Genomic DNA, 27,491 nt, shown 5'->3' on the forward strand with positions numbered 1-27,491 from the left:
AGCATACGTTTAATGTTTGTGTACCTACTGTAACGTTTTTTATTTATTTATATTCCAGGAAGTACTGGATCACGGTGATGTTAAAATAATGGAAGAACAATTGGCGAATGCAATCGAAAGCATTGTTGTAAGTATATCACTGATGTACAGCAAACATTAAAACTTGAATTATGGTTTAATGGGACTAAGTGCTCACGGGTAGATAGCCACCATCACACCGCCCCCTTTTTTTGCTGCTTCGTTGGATGGATGAACTCACGACCCACCTGGTGTTAAGTGGTTACCGGAGCCCATAGACATCTACGACGTAAATGCGCCATCCACCTTGAGATATAAGTGCAAAGGTCTCAGTATAGTTACAACGGCTGTCACGCGGACTAGTGCGGACTCACAAGAGGTCCTACTACCAGTAATGACGCAAATTATAATTTTGCGGGTTTAATTTTTATTACACGATGTTATTCCTTCACCGAGGAAGTCAATCGTGAACATTTGTGAAGTACGTATTTCATTAGAAAAATTGGTACCCGCCTGCGGGATTCGAACACCGATGCATCGCTACATACGAATGCACCGGACGTCTTATCTTTTTGGTCACGACGACTTCAAAACCTCCTCTTTACATTCGAAGAAACCCACACTAGCTTGTAAAACAATTTTAATGCTTTCCCGCCAAAAGTTAATATTTTTCTTCTATAAAAAAAAGCTGAGGTATTAACATAGATAATCTCTTTTTTTTTTAGAATTGTCCATCTTGTGCATTGGGTACAAATGCGATAATTTGGAGCACGGACGTCTGACGCCGCCATGCGTTCGATTAAATAAGTATGTGATATTATAATCCGAGGGATGAAATACTATTTGGCTTAAGCGATATTTTTGCAACTTCACAGGAGAACGATATAAATGCGAAAATTTGAAAAAAAATATCTTAACAAAAAAACTTCGTCAGCTATTTGAATTTTTACCCCATTACATAGTTAAAGTTCAATTAAAAACATTGATTTGTTGTTGCTAATCTATCTATACATATAAAAATGAATTGCTGTTAGTCTTGCTAAAACTCGAGAACGGCTGGACCGATTTGGTTAATATTGCTCTTGAATTATTTGTTCAAGTCGAGAGAAGGTTTAAAAATTACAATAAATATGAAAATACTCAGTATTAAATAAAAATAACAATTTTGTTTTTCTTTTGATGTGTCCCCCGTCGGACGGATTCCTTTTGTTTGTTTTAAGTTTATTTTATACAAAAGTCTAGGTCTTTTATTTATCGATTGAGGCACTACGAAGTCTGCCGGGTCAGCTAGTACGCAAATAAAACATACCTTTGATTACAAAGATAAATGTCGCGTATTAAGCGAAATATCGCTTAAACCTTAATATCCTTTCGTCCCTCGATATTATAAATGTTGAACCTAAATATTATTTTAATTCTTCGACGATGACTTTCTTATCTGTTTAAAATCGGTTAAATTGTATCATATTTATGGTATCCTATTTAAATTAAATGAAGAGACAGTTTTCGATGTCTTATGTTTTAAAAATCGGTTAAATTGCAAATTTTTAAAATAACCATAACATAAAGTATCGACATTCCGCCGCGATTTTCATTGATACAAGTGCTTAATTTCAGTAAATATATTTGTAAAATGAGTGCTATGTTTTTGTTCGCTTTCAGGTAATACCTCCACCGACCTCACTCTGGTGCCTTCATTAGTTAAGCCGTTAGTTTATACGAACTGTAAATACAATTTGTATATTAATTAAGGATAATACTCTTTTTTGAATACTAAGTATAAAATAATCGAAACATTGTCGAACAAGTGTACCTATCGAGTAGTGTTATATAGTCTGTGCATGGTTTTCGAACTTTTGTTGTCTGTGCCAATTGTTTTTTTTTTTGTAAACTGGCTTGCAATTTCGTTTCCCATATTTTTTATATATAGCATTGTAATGTTAAGGTTACGTAGAGATTTATCTAGATAAATATGTCTGGACGTAAATAGATGAAATCATACATAATAAAATATACATATATACTCATTGTTTGTTTCAAATAAATATTTGCAAGTCAGCTAGTGTTGTGTACGTATGTATTAATTACTTATTTCGAAGTATCGAATAATAGAACAAGTCATTCACAAAATATCGATAACATTAATAATTGATAAATGTAAAACGTAATAATAAAATGTTTTTTATTATTAATTTACGAAACATGAATAAATTGATGAATTAGAATCATTATTGAATAGAAATTGATTTTTTATTACCTGTCACCCTACGCGGTCTTCTGTTTGTTTTAAAGTTAAACGTTAAAAGTTTGTGATACATCGCATATTTATTCAAAGATAATTATCTCAGACTGACAGAGATAGGTGATCGTCCTTCACTTATCGAAATACGTGTGTTTAGCATTTTGATGAAGTAATATGAAAGGAGTGGTAAAAAAAATACGGAAATAGTAACTCTTTCAATTTCGTGTCCATAATAGTATATCGTGTTCAGTGTGCTAAGTGCGAGTTTTTTAACGTTCGCGATAGCGTAAAAGTTAGTCCAATTTTGTATGCAAATGGCACAGCGCCCCTAGCGGCAAACGTACGCAAACGATCCCATTCCATACGAATATGAGCTAACTTTTTCGCTATCGATAACGTTAAAAAAATCGCACTAAGCACTCGAGACCGTGAACCGGTAAACATAGTGTAGGACGCCTTTCTGCTAGATGGAGCGACGACCTGTGCAAGGCAGCTGACAGTAACTGGATGCGTAGAACCGAAGATCGGGTTCAGTGGCGAGCTTTGGGGGAGGCCTATGTCCAGCAATGGACTGCCGCAGGCTGATGATGATAATAGTACATAATCTAAAGTATGTTTTCTTCGTTGCTTCAATAATCTAAAGATCCATTTTATATGAAGCAACATTATTAGACGTACTATTTTGAACGGTTTTTCTCTTTTGCTATATTTATGTTTAGCGGAAATACGTACTACGTAAGAAACGTGTACAGGTACACCATTTGTGATTCATTCTTGAAATATATCATGACTCGACCGAAATTTAAGCCCGGTCGTTTACTTAGTCCTTAACCATTACGTCAACAAAGCTTATAACTTTATTTTGAACTTAAAATGAACATTGTTTTGAAAGCAGTTTCAGTTAGTTATGCGAAACGCAGAAGAGTCCGGTGTAGGAACTTTTGTGAAATTAGAGACATTTGACAGCTGTCAATCATTAAGAAATTTTGACAGAGTAATGAAAACCCCAGCCCAAACAGTGTATTTTCTATGATGACTTTCATTCAAAAGATTCCTTAAAAGTTTTTAAATGAAACCGATGAAATTTGAAAAAAATATGTAACACCGGTATAAAATTAATCATAAAGACGTATTTAGAAGAGTAATTGTTAAAGATTTATCAGTGTTTTTATTCTAAGATAATCTCTTTAGGAAGGTAATATAAGCGTTTAACGGAAGAAACACTCAAATACTCAGATTTTTCCCAAGATTAAGAGTGTCGAAAAAATATATATACGCAATTAGTAGATATACACTCAGAATCCGAATAATTTAGTAATCTTTAACGAAAATGCTTACTCAGGCCAGTAATGAAACCCGAACACCAGGGTACTGTAGTATCTTTATCGTTAACCACTAAGCCAACGAAGTGAAAATATAATTTACCAAATAAAAGTAGAAATAAATTTTGGTACAAAAAAAAAACATAATCGTTTCAAATTTTAGTTACATCGGCCATGCTTCGAAGCGGATTCGTTTAACTCATTTTTTTTTAAATACAATCTTTCTTTCTCAGATTCTGAAGACGTCCTGTTTGAGTTGTTCAAACTGTCCATCTGTACCACATTGATCTGATGAAGACTAAGTTGTTTTGAAGCTAGCCAGCTAATTCTTCTATGCGTGAAGGAAAACAGCAAAATGAATCTAATTTGCTCCACAACAATTCATTCGAATCCTGCTCTCGGACTCCGATGCTCGTGTTCCGAATGCGACTCTATCGGGTGTTTTGCCAAAAGGAACATCAAAAATACATGCCCGTGCTACGATTGTGACAATCCCACTACATGCTTTTTCTATAAGAAAAATAATGACATTGAAAACAAAAAGCCTGTAACAAAAATTGAAAAAGAAAACAATCGAATACGTAATGCTGGATCTAAAGTGTTTAAAAAAGAAATTAAATTAAAATACGATAAGGAAATGAACACCGATGATCAACATACAGAACGAAGAATCCTTATAAATAAAATTACCAAAGATCTCAACGATGTTGATAAATTGGCTTCGAAACATCAACGTAGTCTTTCGTTCACTTATTCTAGAAGGGGAAACAAGCCTAAAAACAATCCTAACACAGCCAAATTGACCGCGGAAGTTATGGACGTTCCCGTTGCAGACGTCGAAAAAGAAATAAATAAACCATCTGAAATGTCTTTAATCGCTAAACTATCGAAATATGATATTTTGAAAACGTTAAAGGAGGCTTACGCGGCGTGCACCTGTAAGATATGCGAATGTGTTACAAGTAGTTTTGCACCAAGCACATGCCAATGTAAGCCATGCGACTGTAGAGACTGTGCCAAGCTCGTTAGTGACAAACCGAGTGGATGTCCTTGTATAAGGTGTGACAGAAGTCAATGTAAAGGAATCGCTAATAGATCCCGTGAACGAAACATCTGTGACTGTGATAGTATCGAATGCGCCGATAGTGTACCTAAAGAATGCGCATGCAGACCGTGTCAATGCCAAGTTTGCGAGATGTTTAACTCAAAAGGGCCCGCCAATGAAGACTGTAGCGGATGTAAATGTAGTCCGTGCGATTGTATTAGTTGCAAGTTTGTTCGATTATCTATTAGTACGCATGATGCGTCTACAAACACGGATAGCAGTCGCTTTTGTGACTGCAAAACCTGCCTAATGGATTCTTATCGAACAGACGAAGATCAGGAATGCGAATGTCCACCACCCCGCAATATTATAACAAAACCATTTAAAGAAGACATTCACGAATTTGATATTCGTAATATAAGGATCAGCAACAACAGGTCACCTTTGTTTGAGAGGAATTTGAAGAGTAATAATTTTTACGAGTTTTCCAAGCCCAAACCAGAAATTTCAAAGAATCGTTGTGTTTGTGATGACTGCGAATGTATTACATGTGCATGCAAAGAGAACATCGCGAACGGGATCAAAGCCTCAAAGCTATTCCATTGTCCGGAGAAACGAATTTCCTTCGAGCGGTTTGGTATTATGGAAGATTTAAGTAACAGCAGTCACGTAGAATTTCGGAATTCATGTACGTGTGGAATATGCGAATGCTTGAATTGTGAACGAGGTAATAATGAAACCTACGACTCTGGCAGGAAGAGTGAGTCACAATTTCATAACATGGCACACATTTTTGGGCATCGGCTATATAGTATAGACAATTTCAATGCTTCTGAAAGCGTAATATGTCCTCTTCATAAAGACCATTGGACTCCATTGAAGTTTGACAGAAGATCCAAAGATAATAATTATAGTAAAAATAATTTTATGAGTACTAAAGGAGCTCGCGGTTTTTCTGTGGCCTTTACTGATGACTATGACAGCACTGTCTTCTCTGATTGTTCGCAAAAAAAATTGATTAACTTAACGGAAAATCACAATTACAAAAATGTATTTGAAAATAACGGTAACTGCCATCAAAAAGAAGATTTTTTCACAGAAAGTAAATATTCTGCCAACAATTGTAACAGGAACAGAAAGGCATCGAATATGGAACCAGATCGTGATATCTTGACTATAAAAAATAGTATTTATTATGACGCCTCGTCATTTCCGGTTTTTGATAATGAACGAAGCTATTGGATTTCGGCCGAAAATATCCCAAGTAACTCTAATTCTAATGATTGCAATTCTGTCAGAAAATATATAAGAGACGTATTAGCTGATGTTTTAAATTTTTCCCTAAATACGATAAATTTTCAAGATGAAAATAAAAAAGATAAACAGGTCAAAATTGGAAACTCTTGTAAAGGACAATCTAAAACCTCAGGCTCAAAACTTATCAAAGTGAATTCGCGAACGGGCAGTAGCTTTAAATTTAATTCGAACAAAAATAGAGCAGATCAGTCAATCAATAATTGCGAAATCAACGATTCAATTTTTAAAATCGATGTTGAAATAGACCGTCCTAAAGCGCGTACTGATAAACTGGAAGTTAATACTAAAATAGCTTTTAAAGGAAAGAATTCTTGTAAAGAATTGTCAGCAACAAGCCTAATATTAAATGACGGAATAAAACATTCACCTACAACCATTACGAGAAATAGCGATGGCATAAACGAAGATAAAGATTACGAAAGGGTTAAAAGGACGCTGCAAAAAGCAAAGGTTTTTTCAATGAAATTAATGAAAGTTTTGGAGCACTATGAAAAAGTTAATAAAAAACACAAAGATATTTCGATGAATAAATCATTATAAGAAATAGTAAAAAATTCTCAAACACAATTTCTTTATGAATTTTGTCAAAAAAGTTGGATCACTGTGGTAAATAAATTATAGAAAATGTGGAAGACACGTAAGAAGTTAATAATGTGAAATGTTCAGCATCGAATAAAAACTGGATTAATGAAGCATTGTTTTACATTTTATTTTACAATATTTAATATTCATTTCAAGAATTATAGCTATTGTTTTGTACACTACTAAGAACTCGTGTCCATTGATTAGCATGCTCAGTTCACTGACTACATAATAAATTTTAATGGACAACATTGAGCCGAATATTGCTTAACCCTATCTGCTAACCATAGGAGGATATTTTATATTAGTTGCTTGACAGATGTCAAGCAACTATTATAAAATATCCTCTAATTATATAATAATATAAATTATATAATAATAACTATTATAAAATTCACGAGCACATCTGTGCTCGTGAATTTTTGGCAGGGAGAAACTTATTTTGTTAATTTCTAGTCTCTTCAGTGTGCTTAGTGCGAGTTTTCTAACGTTCTCGATAGCGTAAAAGTTAGCTCACATTTATATGGAATGGGATCGTTTGCCTATGTTTGCCACTATTTGTTTGATTCTATTTTAATTTATCTAATTTTATCCCAAGAAAAAAAAAAGGTCATTCTAATGTTTTCTTTTTGGTCCATCACTATTTTCCTTTAGATTCTTCAAAAGCAGAACTCATTTTTCACACCTATTTGTTTCGAGCTCTTTGTCAGTTAAGACAGATGACATGAAACTTAAAAAAAAACCCAGGCCAAGCGGGATCACAAAAATGAAATAATAAAAATTACAATAAAATAAAAATGAACAGACACCAGCGGCGCTACGGCAAGGTGCCCAAAAACGAGAGCGACACTCGAGTTAAAGTTTACAAGGAGTTGGGCGCCAAGCTCGAGGTGGTGTTGGCTCCGAAGAGTAAGGACTTCGCCAAACCCATGACCAACAGAAGCTGTTTCGTGGCGCCAGAGCAAAGGGATTTTGGACAGTTTACGAATTGTCCTGATTATAAACAGGTGGGTTGGTGGGTAAAGATCACAATAGATTACGCAAAATTAACAATTCCTCTTCAAGGTCCGCTCTGTAAATAGTCACCATGGCTTGGCCCTAGCAAAGCAAGGGGACAAACCAAGCTTCTGCCTACCGCTATCGTTTTTGTTAGTGGGTAAAGATCACAATAAATTACGCAAAATCAACAATTCCTCTTCAAGGTCCACTCGGTAAACAATGACCGTGGCTTGGCACTAGCAAAGCAAGGGGCCAAGATAAGCTTCTTCTACTTACTGCTATTGTTTTGAAAATTTCTTTCGACATTAACTTGTTTATGAGTTTGTTACGTACCCTAGTTACATGCATTTTGCTAATTCGCGATTTCGCAATTAGCAACCAGTGGCGTACGTGACTACAAATTGTCGACGCAGCAACCTCATTCCATGTTCATGGAAAAATACGCGACTGGCGTCAAGTGCTGACACTGCAGCGTCGCTATGCCGCCCGGGCCGGGGCCCGCTGGCGCCACTTCGGTACTGACATCGTCCAAGTCCACTCAATAGCATCTTAGTTTAATTAATTGTTATAATTATATTTCTATAATAAATAAGTTCATAGAATTTTGGTTTTTTTTAAACGCTACGGCTGTAGTCTACATAATTGGCGCAGTCGGTAGGATATTCGAAGCAGTGCGCGGCGCGGTAAAGAACACCAAAAATCGTTGATTCTGCCGACTCCGTATAGTCGCTGCTCGTGCTATCAAGCCCTTATCGAATACCTGAATCGTGAAGACACGGCCGGCGTAGTATCTGGAAATCGATACGCGAGAAGACCAAAATGATATATCGTATGTAAGTACTTGAACCTTCTTTTTGTGTTGCCTCCTTGTCAATCCAAATCCAAAATTTTTCATCCGAAGAATTACGGTGAAAAATCTGTCTCCTCAAGGCAGATTAGTAGTAGACAGAGAGACGTCGATTTAAATAGAAATTTAGATATTAACGTAAGTTATAAATTAGAAATGGCCGTAGACCCGGACCAAATCTACAAGGCCCTTCGCCCAGTGCCAGAGTTCGACGGCAATCCGAACATACTGACTAGGTTTATCAGAATTTGTGACCAAATCGTCACACAGTATATAAGAACAGATCCTGGCAACGAATTAAATAACCTCAGCTTAATAAACGGTATATTAAATAAAATAACTGGTCCTGCCGCCAGGACCATAAATTCAAATGGCATACCAGAGAACTGGTTAGGTATCCGTACTGCCCTCATTAATAATTTTTCAGACCAAAGAGATGAGACCGCTTTATACAATGACCTCTCCTTACTAACACAGGGAAACAGTAGCCCCCAGGAGTTTTACGACAAATGCCAGACCCTATTCAGCACTCTCATGACATACGTAACTTTACACGAAAGTATTGCCACAACCATCGAGGCAAAACGCGACTTGTATAAAAAGCTAACAATGCAAGCATTTGTTCGAGGCCTCAAGGAACCCTTGGGATCTCGCATACGCTGCATGAGACCGACCTCCATTGAAAAGGCTCTGGAATTTGTACAGGAAGAACTTAACATAATGTATCTACAACAGCGAAACGGGTTCACCTCTGAACGGCGCAACCTTATTCAGCCTACACCGACACCACCTGTAAAAATACCACCTATGTTTCCGGTAGCAATGCCGAAACCGCTTTCATTCGGACCGAACCCAGGACCGAGCTGGGAGCGACAGCCACCACCAGGACCTAATAACCATTGGAAACCTGCTTTCAAATTTAACGCCCCTCAGCGCATGCCTAACATGCCATCACGCACGCAGCAAATGTTCGCATCGCACCCACCAAACTACAACCCCCGTAGCAACGTATTTAGGCTACCTCAGCGGAACCAGGGACCGAAACCTATGAGTGGTATTAGTCACTACGTGGCAAAACAACTTCCACTCACAGGTCATGATTGGAGTAAGTCAGGTAACCCACCTCCAACAAATTATTTTAAAACAAGAGAGATGAACATTAACGAATGCTACAATAGTGACGGTTATTACTACCCCGACAATGACTACTATACCCACGACTATGACCGTAACTATTATACAGATTACACTAACTATGACGCGGACTATAATAACTATGAAATATACGAATATTACGACCCTACAATAAATGACTGCCCACCAAACGAAAATAAAGTTAACGAAATAAGTAGTATAGGAGCCGAAGCGCAACCCTCTACTAGTCATTCGGATCAGGATTTTCCCGTGAGCCCCCCATTAAAACTGTTAAAATAGAATTAAATTTACAAACTCAACGCCAGTTACCGTACTTAAAAATTAAAAATCCACCTCTAAACATATTAATCGACACGGGCGCAAATCAATCTTTTTTAAGCCCGAAAGCGGTAGAAAAATTCTATGCAAATATACCTCTTAAATATGACCCCTTCGAAGTAACGAACGTCCACGCTACAACTAGGAACGACTTTTCTATCACTATACCGGCTTTTTCAGAACTTAACGACGCGGGACCTATTAAACTGTTTGTCTACGATTTCCACAACTTTTTTGACGGACTTATTGGTTTAGACTTGCTGACTAAATGGAAATCTAGAATCGACCTTAAAGACAACTTACTGATTACAGACAATTCTACCAACCCTATTGAAATGTTCAATTCTCGCAACGTCAACCTGTACGAAGACATCGTACCGGCTAACTCTAGTAAACTAGTTAGAGTACCAATAAATTCATCTGACGGCGAAGTCTATATCCCGCAGCAATATCTGAACAACTGTGTGGTGAACGAATGCATCACGACAGTCGTTAAAAACCGTGGTATAATTGAAGTCGAAAACACATCGCATAACGACATGATATTTTCAATGGACCGCCCCATAGAAGCGTTAACGTTTAATATCGAGTGCAGCCGTACCGAACAAAGTCGTAGTCGCGTTGATCAGGTCTTATCGCGATTACGTACCGATCACCTTAATGAGGAGGAAAAAATGAATTTAATTAACCTCTGCTCGCAGTACGCTGACGTATTCTATCTTGAGGGTGAACCGCTCACCTTTACTAATAAAATAAAACACCACATTAGGACGACCGATGAAATTCCGATCTATACAAAAAGCTATCGCTATCCTTTCGTCCACCGGGAGGAGGTTAGAGATCAAATTTCTAAGATGCTGCAACAAAATATAATAAGACCCTCTGACTCAGCATGGAGCTCGCCTATCTGGGTCGTGCCTAAAAAGGCAGATGCATCTGGAAAACAAAAATGGAGATTAGTAGTAGACTTCCGTAAGCTAAATGAAAAAACTATCGACGACAAATATCCGATACCAAACATATCCGACGTTCTAGATAAATTAGGTAAGTGCCAGTATTTCACAACCCTGGACCTGGCAAGCGGATTCTACCAAGTGGAGACGAACCCTGAAGACATCCCAAAAACTGCGTTCAATGTAGAGCACGGACATTTTGAATTTCTAAGAATGCCGATGGGATTAAAAAATTCTCCGGCTACATTTCAAAGAGTTATGGATAACGTCTTGAAAGGTCTTCAAAACGTTATATGCCTAGTATATCTTGATGACATCATCGTTTTTAGCACATCTTTACAGGAACATTTTGTTAACCTCGAAAAAGTGTTTCAGAGACTTCGTGAGTCCAACTTCAAAATACAGATGGACAAATCAGAATTTTTAAAATTAGAAACAGCCTACTTAGGTCATATAATTAGCAACGAAGGAATTAAACCTAATCCCGACAAAATTGCCACCATACAAAAGTACCCGATACCAAAAACCACAAAACAAATTAAGCAATTCCTCGGACTTATAGGATATTATCGAAAATTTATACCCGACTTTGCTAAAATAACGAAACCATTCACACAGTGCTTAAAGAAAGGACGGACTATAACCCTTAGTAAAGACTACATAGACTGTTACGAAAAGTGTAAGCAACTTTTGACTAACGACCCAATATTACAGTACCCTGATTTTACAAAAGAATTTATTTTAACAACTGACGCATCAAATGTGGCTTTAGGAGCTATATTGTCACAGGGCCCCATAGGCTCCGATAGACCTGTATGTTACGCCTCGCGTACCTTAAATGAAAGCGAGATGAATTACAGTACAATTGAGAAAGAATTACTCGCAATCGTGTGGGCCACCAAATACTTTAGACCATATTTATTTGGCCGAAAATTTAAAATAATAACGGACCATAAACCATTACAGTGGATTATGAACCTTAAAGAGCCTAACTCACGTTTGACCAGGTGGCGACTTAAACTTAGCGAGTATGACTACACCATCGTCTATAAAAAGGGCAAAATTAATACAAACGCCGACGCCCTCTCGCGAGTAGAGATACATAACGAAGATGTAAGTTCCATGATAGCGAACCCTTCAGAAAAACCACCCTCAGTCACTGGTTCAACCACCGCCACAGCTCATACCAGTAATGAAAACCCCATATTAGAGGTCCCCATAACCGACGAACCACTGAATAAATTCTATAAGCAAATATGCATAACAGTGGTCGGAGACATCAAAAAACGACCCGTTGTCAGTAAGCCATTTGAAACGCACACTCGCATATCTATACAAGTTTCTCAATCAAACTTAAGAGAAGACATCATAAACGCCATTAAAGAATTCGTTAATCCTAAAGTAAAAACTGGCCTCCTTATTAATCCAACATTAAGCATGTACGACATTATACCCATAATTCAAGACACGTTCAGAAATTCGGCAATGAACCTCCTACTCACAAAGGTCGAATTAGAAAATGTGAAGGAGTACCTTCGGCAACAAGAAATAATAAGCCACTATCACGATGGAAAAACTAACCACCGCGGAATAAACGAGTGCTATTTAGCTCTTTCGCGAAAATATTACTGGCCGAAAATGAAAGATCAAATTACAAAATTCATAAACGAATGTACTATATGCGGACAAGCTAAATACGATCGCGCACCCATTAAACAGCAGTTTAGCATAGTACCACCCCCGAAGAAACCCTTCGAAATAGTTCATATGGACTTGTTCACCGCCCAATCCGAAAAATACCTGACATTTATTGACGTATTCTCTAAGTACGGACAGGCTTACCTGTTGAGGGACGGCACAGCAATTAGCGTATTACAGGGTCTATTGCAGTTCTGCACGCATCATGGTCTACCTTTAACGATAGTAACTGATAATGGGACAGAATTCACAAACCAATTGTTTTCCGAATTCATACGACTTCACAAAATAAATCATCATAAAACCCTAGCACATACACCTAATGACAATGGCAATGTAGAGAGATTCCATTCAACTTTGCTAGAACACCTTCGCATACTCCGCTTACAACATAAAAATGAACCTGTAATAAACTTAATGCCTTATGCAATATTAGCTTACAACAGTTCAGTCCATAGTTTCACCAAATGTCGCCCTTTTGACATCATAACGGGACACTTTGACCCTAGAGACCCTCTCGACATTGACATAACAGCCCATTTACTGCAGCAGTACATGGAATCACACAAAGCTCAAATGACTACAGTTTATGAACTCATAAATGAAACCTCACTTGCTAACCGTACATCGCTCATTGAAAATAGAAATAAGAACCGCGAACCAGAAGCGACGTACCAGCCTAACCAACAAGTTTTCATTAAAAACCCGATAGCAGCCCGACAAAAAACAGCCCCGAGGTACACTCAAGATAGAGTGCTAGCAGACTTACCAATTCATATCTACACATCGAAAAAACGAGGCCCTATTGCTAAATCTCGACTTAAACGTGCACATAAAGACTTCCAATTGTTACAGGATTCTACTGAACCTCCTGACCCGACATCTGACGACCGCACACGAGATAAAACTTGAGACCCTCGAGAACGGACCTGGACTTTTACCTTTTAAACTCGGACAGACTAGACTCGTATCCCACTATCATTCCTTTTTACAATATATAGAATTAGCTGATGTAGACAACAGACTCGACTCAGTACAAACTCAACTAAAATATTTTAAAGACCAACTAGACGAACACACTTATCTCCTTTATGAACTGCAAATAAACTACCTAACTAGCAAAATCACTAAAATCAATTCTAAAATTAACAGCCTCAAACCCAATCGTGTAAAAAGAGGCCTCATTGATGGCTTAGGTTCAATTGTTAAAAGCATTACAGGTAACCTAGACCAGTCAGATGCCGAACTTTACAGTAAAGCTATTAAAATTTTGCAAAATAATGATAATCAGCTATCATCCGAGCTTAACCAATATATTAGTCTGAACAAAGCATGGATGACCGAACATACACAGCTACTTTCCGAAATCGCAAAGAATCAGGAAAAAATTAATGTTACCCTAAGCTGGTTATTAGACAGTAAAATATATGCCGATAGTAATCTGCTTAAATATGCTAAATTTGCCCAGTTACTAGCTATCATTAGTGAAAATATTGAGGATTTATATAACGAATTATGTAGGATTGAAAATATCTTAAGTTTTATCCGTGCATCAAGCACACACCATAGTATGATAAGCATAGATACGTTAAGTAATATGACAGATAGGTTAAGAAAATTATATACGGAAAACCGTATTTTAAACGTAGATTTAAGAGAATATTATAATATTATAAAACCAGGCTATTATTATGTAGGAAAGAAAATAGTTATTGTCTTTAAACTTCCTGTAATTTCTCCGGATGAATTCGAACTATATAAATTAACCATTGCCCCTAATAAGCATCAATTAACTTTCGTCCCTCCTTATCCTTTCATCGCAACAAATAAGAAAGCGTTCATGTACATAGAGGCTGAATGCCCGAAGTACAACAGGTACTACCTCTGCGAGGAAAATATAAATCACCAGCCAAGAGATGACCCTGATTGCATCCACGATCTTATCTACAATCAAGCCATGAACACTTCATGCCAGCCAACCTCTGTTTCTTTCACTAAAGAAGCCATGGAACAACTAGACGATAAGCATTACGTCCTTATTTTTCCCGAGACCACGAAGATCGAACTTCATTGTCAACGCCTGGAGTACAGTACGCTTCAAGGAAGTTATCTCGTTACCATTCCGCAAAATTGTAAGCTGCGAACCGGACGACTAACACTAGCAAACAATAATGATCAGATCAACGGACAGCCTCTGAAAATAACTGAAATCCCGAAGGATGCAAAAATCACAGGACCCATTAGACCTCATATCAAGCTCACCTCCTTGAACCTGGAGAAAATACACCAAATCCAAGATGATATAATCCAACAACATCCTGTGGACCTGGAACAAAGTGACGTCACGAACCAAGCACTCTTTCATACGACAATACCTTTTTACGGAGCACTCTGCGGCGCAATTGTCCTAGCTGTTGTAATCGCTGTTCATCGGCACAAGTCTTGCAACATAACCCTGGAAAAGAAGCCACGCGAAGAAACCTCAAAATTTCACCCGTACGAGAGTCCAGAAGAACCCCAGAAGAAGGACCGAATTCCGGCAACATTTGCCCTCAAGATTATCAAATAGTTGCCGAGCTAAGGGGGGAGGTGTTACGTACCCTAGTTACATGCATTTTGCTAATTCGCGATTTCGCAATTAGCAACCAGTGGCGTACGTGACTACAAATTGTCGACGCAGCAACCTCATTCCATGTTCATGGAAAAATACGCGACTGGCGTCAAGTGCTGACACTGCAGCGTCGCTATGCCGCCCGGGCCGGGGCCCGCTGGCGCCACTTCGGTACTGACATCGTCCAAGTCCACTCAATAGCATCTTAGTTTAATTAATTGTTATAATTATATTTCTATAATAAATAAGTTCATAGAATTTTGGTTTTTTTTAAACGCTACGGCTGTAGTCTACATAATTAGTTTGTTTATTGCAATCATCAATAACAACACAAGTTAGTTCCGTTGTGCCTTACTTGAGAAGGTGCAAATTTATAATGCAATTTCTTGGTTGGAAGTACTCGGAGCAATTCGAGAAAGTGTTACGCGTATCCCTTCACTCCCATCCCCAGCGTCATCATCATCGTCAGTCTTGTATCTCTCTACTGGTGGATGTAGGCTCTTTCATAGTCCGCCACAATAAACGCCCGTAGCGTAAATTCGAACAAAATATGCGTTTTCTATCCAAACGAAAGCGACCTTTGGATCTCTTTTTTGTGGGCCCATTCTGCTTTTTATTAAAAAATCCCTGTCGAACCCGTCGCTTGCGACGAAGGGCTCGGCGAGTAAATTAACCCACAGACACAGCCCACTGAGTTTCTCGCCGGATCTTCTGAGTGGGTGACCCGCTCCGATCACTTCCGATCCGGTGGTAGATTCTGCGAACCATTCATTGCTCTTGCTAGGTTTAGTCTACGCAATGTCGTCAGGTTCGAGCCCCGTGAAAGCAAGTATAAAATTTCTATGCAAGGAGAATGCACTTGAAAGAAATTTTGAAACCTGAAATGAACATGATGAAAATTTTGGATCAACCAAACAACCTGTTTCGTGAAATACTAATATTAAAAAAAGTAATGTCCACAGAATGACTTCTATCAAGTCGATAACATAGGACCGATTATACCTAACACAATAGGGAAGTTGAAGGAATTGAAAAATGTGATTTGCGTCAGTTCAAATAAAGTCGAGCATGGCTCGCAATGTAATCCTCCTGTTAACGAGTATTTGACCACGTCCGATGGATCGCAGTGGCAGAGCGTTGAGAACATCGACGAACTCGACAAGTACATAGATAATGCTAGTGTAGAAGGTACATAATCAAAATAATATTAATATATTTAAAGTATATATTATATAAAAATGAATTGCTGTTCGTTAGTCTCGCTAAAACTCGAGAACGGCTATACGTACCGATTTGGCTATTTTTGGCCTTGAATTATTTTGGAAGTCCAGAGAAGGTTTAAAAGGTAGATAAATATGAAAATGCTCTGAATTTAATAAAAATAACAATTTTGTTTTTCCTTTGATATGTCCCTCGTCGGACGGATTCCTTTTGTTTGTTTTAAGTTTAGGTCTTTTATTTATCGATTGAGGCACTACAAAGTCTGCTGGGTCAGCTAGTATTTAAATACCTATATAAAAAGCATAAATGTCGATTTAAACACAATTGTTATTTAATGGAATCGTCCCTTCAACCTCATACCTCGAGTCGCCTCCGAGATTTATTTGCTCTTGTAGGCAGTCGAGCAGTACGTCCCACCTGATGGTGAGTGGTTACCGTCGCCCATGGACGTCAGCAATGCCAGGGGCAGAGCCAAGCCGCTGCCTGCATATTGCGGTTGTATTTATGTTGTGATATATCTTAACATCATCCGTATTTTGAAGTCGTCGTGGCCTAAAGGATAAGACGTCCGGTGCATTCGTATGTAGCGATGCACCGGTGTTCGAATCCCGCAGGCGGGTACCAATTTTTCTAATGAAATACGTAGTCAACAAATTTTAATGTTCACGATTGACTTCCACGGTGAAGGAATAACATCGTGTAATAAAAATCAAACCCGCAAAATTATAATTTGCGTAATCACTGGTGGTAGGACCTCTTGGGAGTCCGCACGGGTAGGTACCACCACCCCGCCTATTTCTGCCGTGAAGCAGTAATGCGTTTCGGTTCGAAGGGTGGGGCAGCCGTTGTAACTATACTGAGACCTTCGAACTTATATCTCGAGGTGGGTGGCGCATTTACGTTGTAGATGTCTATGGGCTCCAGTAACTACTTAACACCAGGTGGGCTGTGAGCTCGTCCACCAATCCACGCAATACATCATTTAACATAATGCTACGTACCATTATTGTTTGTAATTTAAATAAGGCTGAACGGCACATACTGGGCAATTTCGCCTCTTCAGTGGAAGACCTTTATTGGTATACCAGATATCGGTGAGCGGGACATTCACCTTACGTCGATAATCCTCAATACTAAGGAACGTTACCTCTCTGAATAACTTTCCCTTGGACTATCTTGCGCCAGCTATGTCTAACCTCGGCTGCGTGGATGGAATCGTGAAGGGGGACGTGGAGGGTAAAGCGTATCTGGTCCGACCATTAGATTGGACCCCAATAAAACATCTTTTTTTCCCCTAACTATTCTAGTAACCTCGACGGGGTTATTCTAGATTCACCGAGCTAGTAGGTGAGCTCACGGAGCTCAAACCGGGTGTGTCCCTAACACTGGCCCTAGCAAGGGCAGTGCTTCGCAGAATCTACCACCGGATCGGAAACGCGACTCACTGAAAAGATCCGGCGAGAAACTCAGTGGGCTGTGTCTATATAGTCTATCTAGTGTCTATGGGTTAATTTACTGGTCGAGTCCTTTATCGCAAGCGACGGGTTCGGCGAGGACGGTAACCGGTGCTTGAGGTACCTAAAAACTCCATTAATGATAATCGGCAGGATCCGTAATAGCGTGTTTAGCGCGACGCGACGTCGACTGTTTACCATTCGGTCCACCGGATTGGGTATGCATAACATCTAATAAAGTTGTTTAATAAAAATAAAATCGATGACTTGTCTTTTCAAAAGGTCGCCTCACGAAAATCGATTACGAAAAATCGCAGAACGTAGAAATATCAGAAGCGCCTCGAGTGAAAGTCATAATCGAAAAATTTACAAAATATAAAAAGGATAACATCGAAATGCGTAAATTGGACGAGAGGGTCGTATGTGTCGAGTACGACGTGTTCGGTCAGTCTGGGACCGGGGAATCGGTCGCTCTGCGAAAGATGAGAGTTTTCTTTTCAATAAAACCTTCATACAAAGACCAGTCTGGAAAGGGTAACAGTATTTTAATTTAAACACATATAATACCTACATAATCACGAATATTCCTTTGATAGTTTAGAAGTACATTCAGATCCATTCTCTAGATTTAAATGATTTTATATTTATTCATGTAACATTTTCGCTTCATAATTTTTCAATCATCGTCTCTCTTGTGTGGATACATAAATTATTATTTAATATACGGATATGATGCAAATGCATGTTCTCACATTTTATTTTTGTTTTTCTTTTGTGCATTGATCATAATTATGAGCTCGAAATTTATAATTGCTCTTCTTCTTTTTACGACCTTTTAGCTTATTAGAGTTGTTTTAATAATCCTACCTATTTTCTACCACTATTAATACCACCTATTTTTCTCAGAGAATGATTTCTTAGTAAAATAGGTAGAATTTGCGGGGAGTAATAGAATAAGACAGAAATCCAGCGATTATATTCTATATTTGGACACTTGTTGTGTTCGGGCTTATTGTTAGTCCCAACGACAGTTACCGCCAACTTTCCTAATTCTGCCGCGAAGTAGTCATAGATTCTGGTTTAAAGGGTCGATACAATAGAAATGAAACATTGACCTAATGTCTAAAGGCAGAATTACTATGTATATAGGATTCGGTAACCACTTACCATGAAATCGATTACCCATGTATGTAAAACTATAAACCTCCATCTTAGAACGGTAGGTTTCGTAATTATTTTGCTTGTTCATCAAATTATACACATATACATGTAGGTTATTTTAATTTTTCAGAATTACCATTCCTAAATAAATTCACCTCAGAGTTAAAACGTAACTTTGGAGTGACAGATGATGATATGCACAAAATGAACGGAAAAGAAGTCGAGATCATAGACGATGAAATATCCGAAAACAAACCTTACTTGGACGACTTAAGAAAGATACTAAAGAGAAAGCAGAATGGCGACAAAAAAGTTAAAAATAATCAAGACCTTTTGACGTTGTATGAAATGGCAAAGAAAGATTTATCTAGTCAAAATTTTTCAAAAATCCTAACCAAAGAAGAGCTTCAAGACATTAAGGATTTAATTCTAAAGGAATGTACTTCGAGTGCTCATGGGATCAGTAGGAGAAAGATTAAAAGCGGAGAACAGAACTTCGGCGAGAGAGAAGTCAAAGAACCGTGTGTGCCTTCGAAAAGTATAGTGGCCGAATTACTGAGAGAAGACGGAAGGACTAATGTGTTTAAATAAAACGTAATTGATGAAAATATATTTTATTGGAACTTGCAATAAAGTTGATAATCGAACAACAGGTTATATATTATTATAATATATTGTTGATTAGATTATAACACTAATGTTGAATAATGATTTAAAAAAAAAAATACAACAAAGTAGATTGTCGAAATGTTTTACTTTAATCATTCTGTTGTAACATGACCATAATTATGTTTTGTTCATTTTGAGTTCTTTATCTTACAAATTATTAGTAAATCAAATTTTGATTTTATATTAAAATAATTAACTGTAATGTTTAATTTGTAATTTATTTATCACAAGATTTGAAGAAGTGAATTTAAGAATTTCTGTAGCAACTAGGATGTTTTTTGGCCATTTTGTGCAGTTTCCGGATTAAAAGTTGGATCGAGTCCTAGTTTTTTCATTTCCACTGCCATCTCGAATAAGTAGTCATAGCATTCCGTCCTGTCGATATTAAATTTATTTCAGTTCTTCTGTGAATAATCATGATATATAACTAGTCAGGTCATAAGTATTGTCACACAGTAAAAACTTTTCTTTTAGAATGCTGGCCACAAAAAAGTTTATTGAATTCGAATTTCGAATTGTTCATGAAAATAAAAATGTATACTTTTAGAATTTTACTCATTACACAAATATGGAGTGGACGCTTAAAGAAGACCGTGTTGCAGTTATTGCGTTGCATCGTTGCGGTTACGCGCCAAATCAAATTTTTAACATACTGAAAATTTTTAATATAACCAAAAGATTCGTTTATCGTACCATCAAACGATACAATGAAGACTCTAGTGTAGATGACAGGTCAAGAAGTGGTCGCCCTCGGTCTGTTAGGACTCCAGCAGTGATAAAAGCTGTGAAGGCGCGAATTCAAAGAAATCCCAAACGTAAGCAGAAACTGTTGGCCCTTCAGATGGGGTTAAGCAGAACCACGGTGAAAAGGGTGTTAAATGAAGACTTAGGGCTTCGGGCATATCGAAGAAAAACAGGACATCGTTTGAATGCTCGTCTAATGGACCTGAGACTGAAGAGATGCCGCGCTTTGTTGAAGCGGTACGCGGGAAAAAAATATCGGGAAATTCTTTTTTCGGATGAAAAAATTTTTACCGTAGAAGAGAGCTACAACAAACAAAATGATAAGGTGTACGCACACAGTAGTGAAGAAGCGAGCAACCGTATTCCGCGTGTCCAACGAGGTCATTTTCCATCCTCGCTCATGGTATGGTTGGGAGTTTCTTATTGGGGCTGAACAGAGGTACATTTTTGTGAGAAAGGTGTAAAAACGAATGCAGTTGTGTATCAAAATACAGTCCTGACGAACCTTGTGGAACCTGTTTCTCATACCATGTTTAATAACAGGCACTGGGTATTCCAACAAGATTCGGCGCCAGCTCATAGAGCGAAGAGCACACAAGACTGGCGGCGCGTGAAATCGACTTCATCCGGCACGAAGACTGGCCCTCCTCCAGTCCAGATTTGAATCCATTAGATTACAAGATATGGCAACACTTGGAGGAAAAGGCGTGCTCAAAGCCTCATCCCAATTTGGAGTCACTCAAGACATCCTTGATTAAGGCAGCCGCCGATATTGACATGGACCTCGTTCGTGCTGCGATAGACGACTGGCCGCGCAGATTGAAGGCCTGTATTCAAAATCACGGAGGTCATTTTGAATAAGCTTTAATGTCATAAGAATCTACGTTTTGTTAAGTTAATTTTGGTATATGAATGGTTAGATAATGAATAAACTTGTTTCAATTATTTTACATTAAACATGTGACAGAATTTATGACCTGACTAGGTAGAGACCTATTCAGGATAATATTTCAATGAAGGATTTTTGTATTGATACAGCCAAAGATGAACAACACATCTATGTCTATTTTTTTTTAAATGCCCCTGTAGGCAGATTAGCGTACGGCCTGCCTGATGGTGAGTGGATACCGTCGCTCATTGACATCAGCAATACCAGGGGCAGTGCCAAACCGCTGCCTACCATTAACTACTCTCCACAAGCCTCGTTTGAAGAAAGACATGTCATAGCGCTCGGGAAACACCGTGGAGGGGAGCTCATTCCATAGCCGGATGGTGCGTGGCAAAAAGATCTCTGGAAACGAACTGTGGATGAACGCAGTGGCTCCAGGTAGTATGGATGATCTCTACTCCGATGGTGGACAGTGCAATGGTATCATCTCAAACAATTCCTCAGAGCACTCCATCATCATCATTCTCTTGCTCTTCTCCCAGTCACCTAAGGTCGGCGCAACATGTTTTCTCTTTCCAAACTCCTCTATCATACACCATTTCTTCGCTCACTCCCCTCTTACACACATCGTCTTTTAAGCAATACATCCACTTCTTATTAGGTCTACACCTTCCTCTAAATCCTTCCACATTCATCAGAGCACTTAAATTTTATTAAAAAAATATCACCTTTGCTTCTCGTGTCAACTATTAATGAAAAAGTGGCTATAATAGCAAGACCCTACCAGACATACCTACCTATTGGGCTAGGCTAAAAAAGGAGTACTTTATTAAATGCTTCAGGCAGGTTTTTTATGTGTTTCTAAAACTACTATTAAACAATTTCTTGTAACTCACATTGTTTTAGCTTGTTGCCATGTATCACCCCATACGTACACTCCGTGTCTTCTGACAAGCACTGCACTGGTTCCAGGGTATTTTTTTAAAGCTTCTTCCAGACTACCGGCTAGATCTTTTTCAAAAGGCGTGTTTTCTATTATTGGGACTACTAATTTCTCATCATAACGGAGATAGCGGCCTAGGGATGTGTCTTTGATGCCCTAAAAAACATAGATAATGTTTTTTTTTTTTTTTTTTATTGCGTAGATGGTTGGACGAGCTCACAGCCCACCTGATTTTAAGTGGTTACTGGAGCCCATAGACATCTACAACGTAGACGCGCCACCCACCTTGAGATACAAGTTCTAAAATCTCAGTATAGTTACAACGGCTACCCCACCCTTCAAACCGAAACGCATTACTGCTTCACGGCAGAAATAAGCAGGGCGGTGGTACCTATCCGCGCGGACTCACAAGAGGTCCTACCACCAGTAATTACGCAAATTATAATTTTGCGGGTTTGATTTTTATTACACGATGTTATTCCTTCACCGTGGAAGTCAATCGTGAACATTTGTTGAGTACATATTTCATTAGAAAAATTGGTACCCGCCTGCGGGATTCGAACACCGGTGCATCGCTTCAACACGAATGCACCGGACATCTTATCCTTTAGGCCACGACGACTTCAAAATTTTTTGATTGGTGTATTATGATGAATAGATTAAGTACCAACAGCTTTTCTATTTCTAAGCGTAATGAGCGCTCGCCTGAAAGGTGAAAGAGTTAAACATTATACTTATACTTCTGTTTCAAGGAAGGTTGCAGCATTCATTTAGATTTCAATGTACTCTTGAAACCGTTTAATGTAGGGCAGGCTGTGAGCCTGTCTGTTCACAGAATAATCATTGAGACAAGTTAAAATTTGGTTGAAGTATATATAAGTAGAAGGTTTTGGTACAAGTATAGAATTCACAGGTACTAAATTCTATGACACCAAAGTGATTGAATGTAACAAATCAATAAGGAAAATCTTGACACTGGAAATCTATCATAGCATAGCTTTTATAGAAATTCATATACTTTATTATGGGATCTAGATTCTGGACAACTTTTAAATCAATTGATTTTCTGGTTTGAAGAATCTTAATTTTTTTATTTTTTTTTATTGCTTAGATGGGTGGACGAGCTCACAGCCCTCCTGGTGTTAAGTGGTTACTGGAGCCCATAGACATCTTTTTTTTTTACTAACAATCACGCCACGTTAACTGGTCCCGTGATAAGTTCGTAAAGAACTTGTGTTACAGGTACCAGATAACGGATATAAATGTAAGATTTTTATTATACACATACATATATTTTAATATACATCCATAACCCTGGAAAATACATTTATATTTATCATACAAATATCTTCCCTTGGCGGGATTCGAACCCGCGACCCTCTTGTGTAGTGACCATGTCACTTACCACTACACCAGATGGCCGTCTACGACGTAAATGCGCCACCCACCTTGAGATATAAGTTCTAAGGTTTCAAGTATAGTTACAACGGCTGCCCCACCCTTCAAACTGAAACGCATTACTGCTTCACGGCAGAAATAGGCAGGGCGGTGGTATCCACCCGCGCGGACTCACAAGAGGTCCTACCACCAGTAATTGTAACATAGATTGAATGATTGTGTTTAATTTGAGGAATTGATAAACTGATTAATCGTAATTATTTAAAAAGTACCTTAATCATTTCCTGATGTGTGATCTCAAACACCTTGTCGTATAACAGTGTGCATCGGACTGCGTGAGGAGAATGTGTATGTATTACAGCACCCGCATTGCGCATTCTATATGCTAACATAAATAACGGTGTGCATTGACTTTTCTTCAACCTGAAAATTTTTAAATTAGTATTTTATTGAAATAAATGAATAAAGCTTATATGATAAGACAGATTCCAGACCTGAACAATATTATTTAGATAATAAACTAAAAAGGTTGTTCAGTTACAGTAAACTAAAAAAAAATACTAACTTTTTTTCCGGTGGTGGTAATTCTAAATCTTCATCATCAATTGTTTGGACAAACAGATCATTGGCTTTCATGCGTTCCTTCTGAACTCCTGAAGGTGCAATGTAAATTTTGTCTCTGTAAAATTAGTGATTTCACATATTAAATTTTGATTTAGTTATGTTTATGTTTTTAATATTCATAAAATAATGTTTTATTAATTTATTTATTAAACTTGAAGCACATCTGTACTAATATATAAATCTATAATGGTTTTTAGGGTGTTCCATTATATTATAACTACTGAACCATGCATTAGATTGACTTGAAACTTGGTATCCATGTAGAAAATACATGTACTTAATGGATAGACTAACATTTATATGAGTGTTGGACTCCCTACCTCAGTTGCGGGGGCGTTAATGACGAAAACCTTTGTGGGGTTGAGAAATAATGTTAATTTTAAATAACCGGCGAAGCGGATGTGTACAGCTAGTGTTTTTATAAAACCTGTACTCAGAAACTCTTTTTATGAAATGGAGACCACATACTATCACAACACTACACATAGCTTGTACAACAATCAGGTTTTAGGAATTACTTTGTAAGATCACAGTTTTGGATTAGAACTATTTTGTCAATGTTCTTTATTAAAATTTAACAAATAATATAAACATTTTAAAAATATAGGTGTATTTAATAGTTTCATTCAAGCCTGCTCAGTGGATTACGTTAGTTAACTTATTAAAGGGATTGGGCACATATTATTATATTCCTTTATTTATTTTGTCCACATACTACCATCTTGGATACTATCACCACACCTAATTCTATTGCCTCGTTTGTGTGAATCAAATGAGAGTTTAATTTATTATGTTAAGTGTCAACAAATTTCCGTGGTGAACATAGAAATGAGACTGACGGATGAAGAGTCTAGAGTGGTGTGTAAAAACTTACTGCATATAACTTAAAGACTATATGAGATGGAAATACATGGAAGAAGCACGTTCTCAGCATAAGTTGGCATATGGCTGAAGAAACCATCCAAAGATTTAAGTATTTATATAATTTCTTTCAACTCACCCTTGTTTTATTGATATACCACCACCAGTGCCAGTCACCCATCCTAAATGGTAAAATTGATTGCATAATTCAGGAATTAATTTCCTAGGATGCTCCTGAAATACAATAAAAAATTGGTACCAAATGGAAATAATTACTTACTGTAATTATTTTTTAAGATTTTAAGCAATATTATGGTAACTAGCACTCCGGTTTGAGCCCCGTGAGCTCACCTACACGTTAAGGCGAAGCTGAAATAGCCTCTCAAATTTATCAGCATAGGTAGGGAAAAAAAGGTAACGAAATGAAAGAGGTGATTTTCAATTTGTGTTGTCCGACCCTTTTTCCAGACGCTGATAATAAACGCAAAATACCGCAGTGTTAAGAGAAGGTTATTGAAGAAATACTTAAAGTAATTATATTATTAAATTCATTACTTTTGTAAAACTTACTGGATCGATTTCCGTCATAGCTTTATTAAATTTATTACTAAGTTATAATTTATATAGATTTATTTTAATCTTATCAAGTCTAAAGACATATAAAATATGGCTACTGTCTTTGAGACTGATTTGTTTTTATCTATTTAAGTTTATCAACAAAATTCTAAAGTTCAAACACAACATTGTCGTATCTTTCAGTTTAGAGGTTAGTGCGTTCGAATATAAAATATTTTAAATCATTTAAGAATAGTGCTGACCTCTAATGGTTAACTAGTAGTAGTTAATAACTAAGAATTTAGTTAATCTTAATATTTTCAATTTTATTAAAATGAAATTGAACGTGATAAGTATATTTGTATCCCTTATTAGGTTATTTTTAGGTCTGTCACTCTGTCATTGAGTGAACTTCAAGAAATAACAAAGTATGTACCTAGGTTTCGGAACAGTTCTAAATTCGAAAATGATAAATACTGCGTTATCTTTTTAAAAATATTGGCTGGCCTGGCTACTTCAATAAAAAAAATTAGAAAGATTATCAGGCACAGACTGATCGACTGCAAATTTGCTTCGAAAAAGCTCACAAAAGCATATTTTATGATAAATTTAATGAATTTAATTCATTAAAACCATTAATTTATTTATTCAGAAATTAAAAAAAAGAAAAGATTGGCACCTATTAAATACTTATATGGAGAATATCTGACTAACTTCAATAAGCTTTTAATTTTATTTTCATGGTTTATATTACATTTTTTTTACAACAACAACTGATATATTATATACTTTTTGTATTATATTATTATTTGTTCTTTCGGCCAGTGTAGTGTTGTTTAATGAACCAAATAGGTTTTCGTGAGTTTATTACCGAACCGGACAACTCTCGTTTTAAAATGTTCTTGCAGAAAATACCTACAGATTTAAATTATGTAACTATTGGATTTTAATTAGTATTTATAGTGCATCTAATTTTTTTGTGTTTATTTATTTTATCTCTTGAATAAGCAATAATATTTTATTTTTGAGTAGAAAATACATGATGTAAGTAAGTAGCCCCTATTTGTTTGCACACACTGAGTTTTATCGTTTGGTTATTTCTGTTATTTGGACTAGGAGTCGATGTTATTGTATTGAGCTTTTTTTTTCAACTTAAGCTGAGAGCCTTGAGAGGCTATATCAGCGTAGCCTTAATTAGTAGGTGCGCTCACGGGGCTCAAACCTGATGACGTTGCTAACACGAACCCTAGCAAGAGCCGTGCTTCGCAGAATCTACCACCGGATTGGAACGCGACCCATTGAGAAGATCCGGCGAGAAACTCAGTGGGCTGTGTCTGAGGGTTAATTTACTCGTTGAGCCCTTCGTCGCAAGCGACGGGTTCGACGAGGACGATGACCGATGCTTGAGGTACCTAGAAGCACCGTTAGTGGATCGGGAGGGTTCGAAATGACGTGTTTGGGGCGACTTCGACTGCTTCCCATTCTGTCCGCGGGTTCGGGAATTTAGTTACCGGCGGCAACGATGAGAGGGTTCTCGTGTCGTGCCGCTTTATCGAAGTGGCGCATCGATGCCGACTGAAGACACTTACTGATGGACTCTAAGTCCAGGTCGTCATGGAGGTCGACGTTCCTGACGAACCACGGGGCTCCGACGGCTATCCTGCAAAAACGGGATTGAATAATTTGGAGTGATTTTAAATTTGTGCGGGCCGCGTGAGCGAATACTACACTTGCATAGGTCATGACGGGGCGTATGCAAGTTTTGTAGAGTGTTACCTTATTTCTAAGGGACAATTTACTTCCCCTGCATATCATCGGGTAGAGTGTATTGAGGCCTTTAACGTGGAGCAATGATTTCAGTCACT

General features: G+C 37.6%; 3 protein-coding genes across 8 annotated transcripts in view; 2 read left to right on the forward strand and 1 right to left on the reverse strand.

Annotated features, from left to right (window-relative positions):
* The window catches only part of Pif1A (PFTAIRE-interacting factor 1A), a 162,880-nt gene extending 158,951 nt beyond the window's left edge, over nucleotides 1-3,929 (forward strand). For 5 of the 6 annotated variants that reach the window (XM_089737221.1, XM_089737222.1, XM_089737220.1 and 2 more), the window contains 3 exons: nucleotides 59-127; nucleotides 744-825; nucleotides 1,681-2,260. In XM_089737221.1, the coding sequence (XP_089593347.1) occupies nucleotides 59-127; nucleotides 744-800 (126 nt within the window). In that variant the 3' untranslated portion in view covers nucleotides 801-825; nucleotides 1,681-2,260. Of the gene's footprint in view, nucleotides 1-58; nucleotides 128-743; nucleotides 826-1,680; nucleotides 2,261-3,815 lie in introns of those variants that run through there. The other variant, XM_089737226.1, reaches the window with a different exon arrangement.
* Nucleotides 3,930-6,934: 3,005 nt separating this feature from the next.
* Nucleotides 6,935-19,551, forward strand: LOC114241198 (uncharacterized). Its single transcript, XM_089737773.1, has 4 exons — nucleotides 6,935-7,533; nucleotides 16,070-16,295; nucleotides 18,065-18,316; nucleotides 19,074-19,551. The coding sequence occupies exons 1-4, from the start codon at nucleotides 7,324-7,326 to the stop codon at nucleotides 19,532-19,534; spliced, it is 1,149 nt and encodes a 382-aa protein (XP_089593899.1). The 5' UTR covers nucleotides 6,935-7,323; the 3' UTR covers nucleotides 19,535-19,551.
* LOC114241199 (putative methylthioribulose-1-phosphate dehydratase) lies at nucleotides 19,542-25,839 on the reverse strand. The gene is made up of 6 exons (XM_028171981.2): nucleotides 25,642-25,839; nucleotides 25,211-25,305; nucleotides 24,152-24,265; nucleotides 23,859-24,009; nucleotides 22,142-22,344; nucleotides 19,542-19,987 (listed from the first exon to the last, which is right to left on the reverse strand). Exons 1-6 carry the CDS (start codon nucleotides 25,657-25,659, stop codon nucleotides 19,879-19,881), a joined length of 690 nt encoding a protein of 229 aa, XP_028027782.2. The 5' UTR covers nucleotides 25,660-25,839; the 3' UTR covers nucleotides 19,542-19,878.
* Between the last annotated feature and the right edge of the window lie 1,652 nt (nucleotides 25,840-27,491).

Source organism: Bombyx mandarina, chromosome 23, assembly GCF_030267445.1.
Source record: "Bombyx mandarina strain Sakado chromosome 23, ASM3026744v2".
Classification (NCBI taxonomy): domain Eukaryota; kingdom Metazoa; phylum Arthropoda; class Insecta; order Lepidoptera; family Bombycidae; genus Bombyx; species Bombyx mandarina.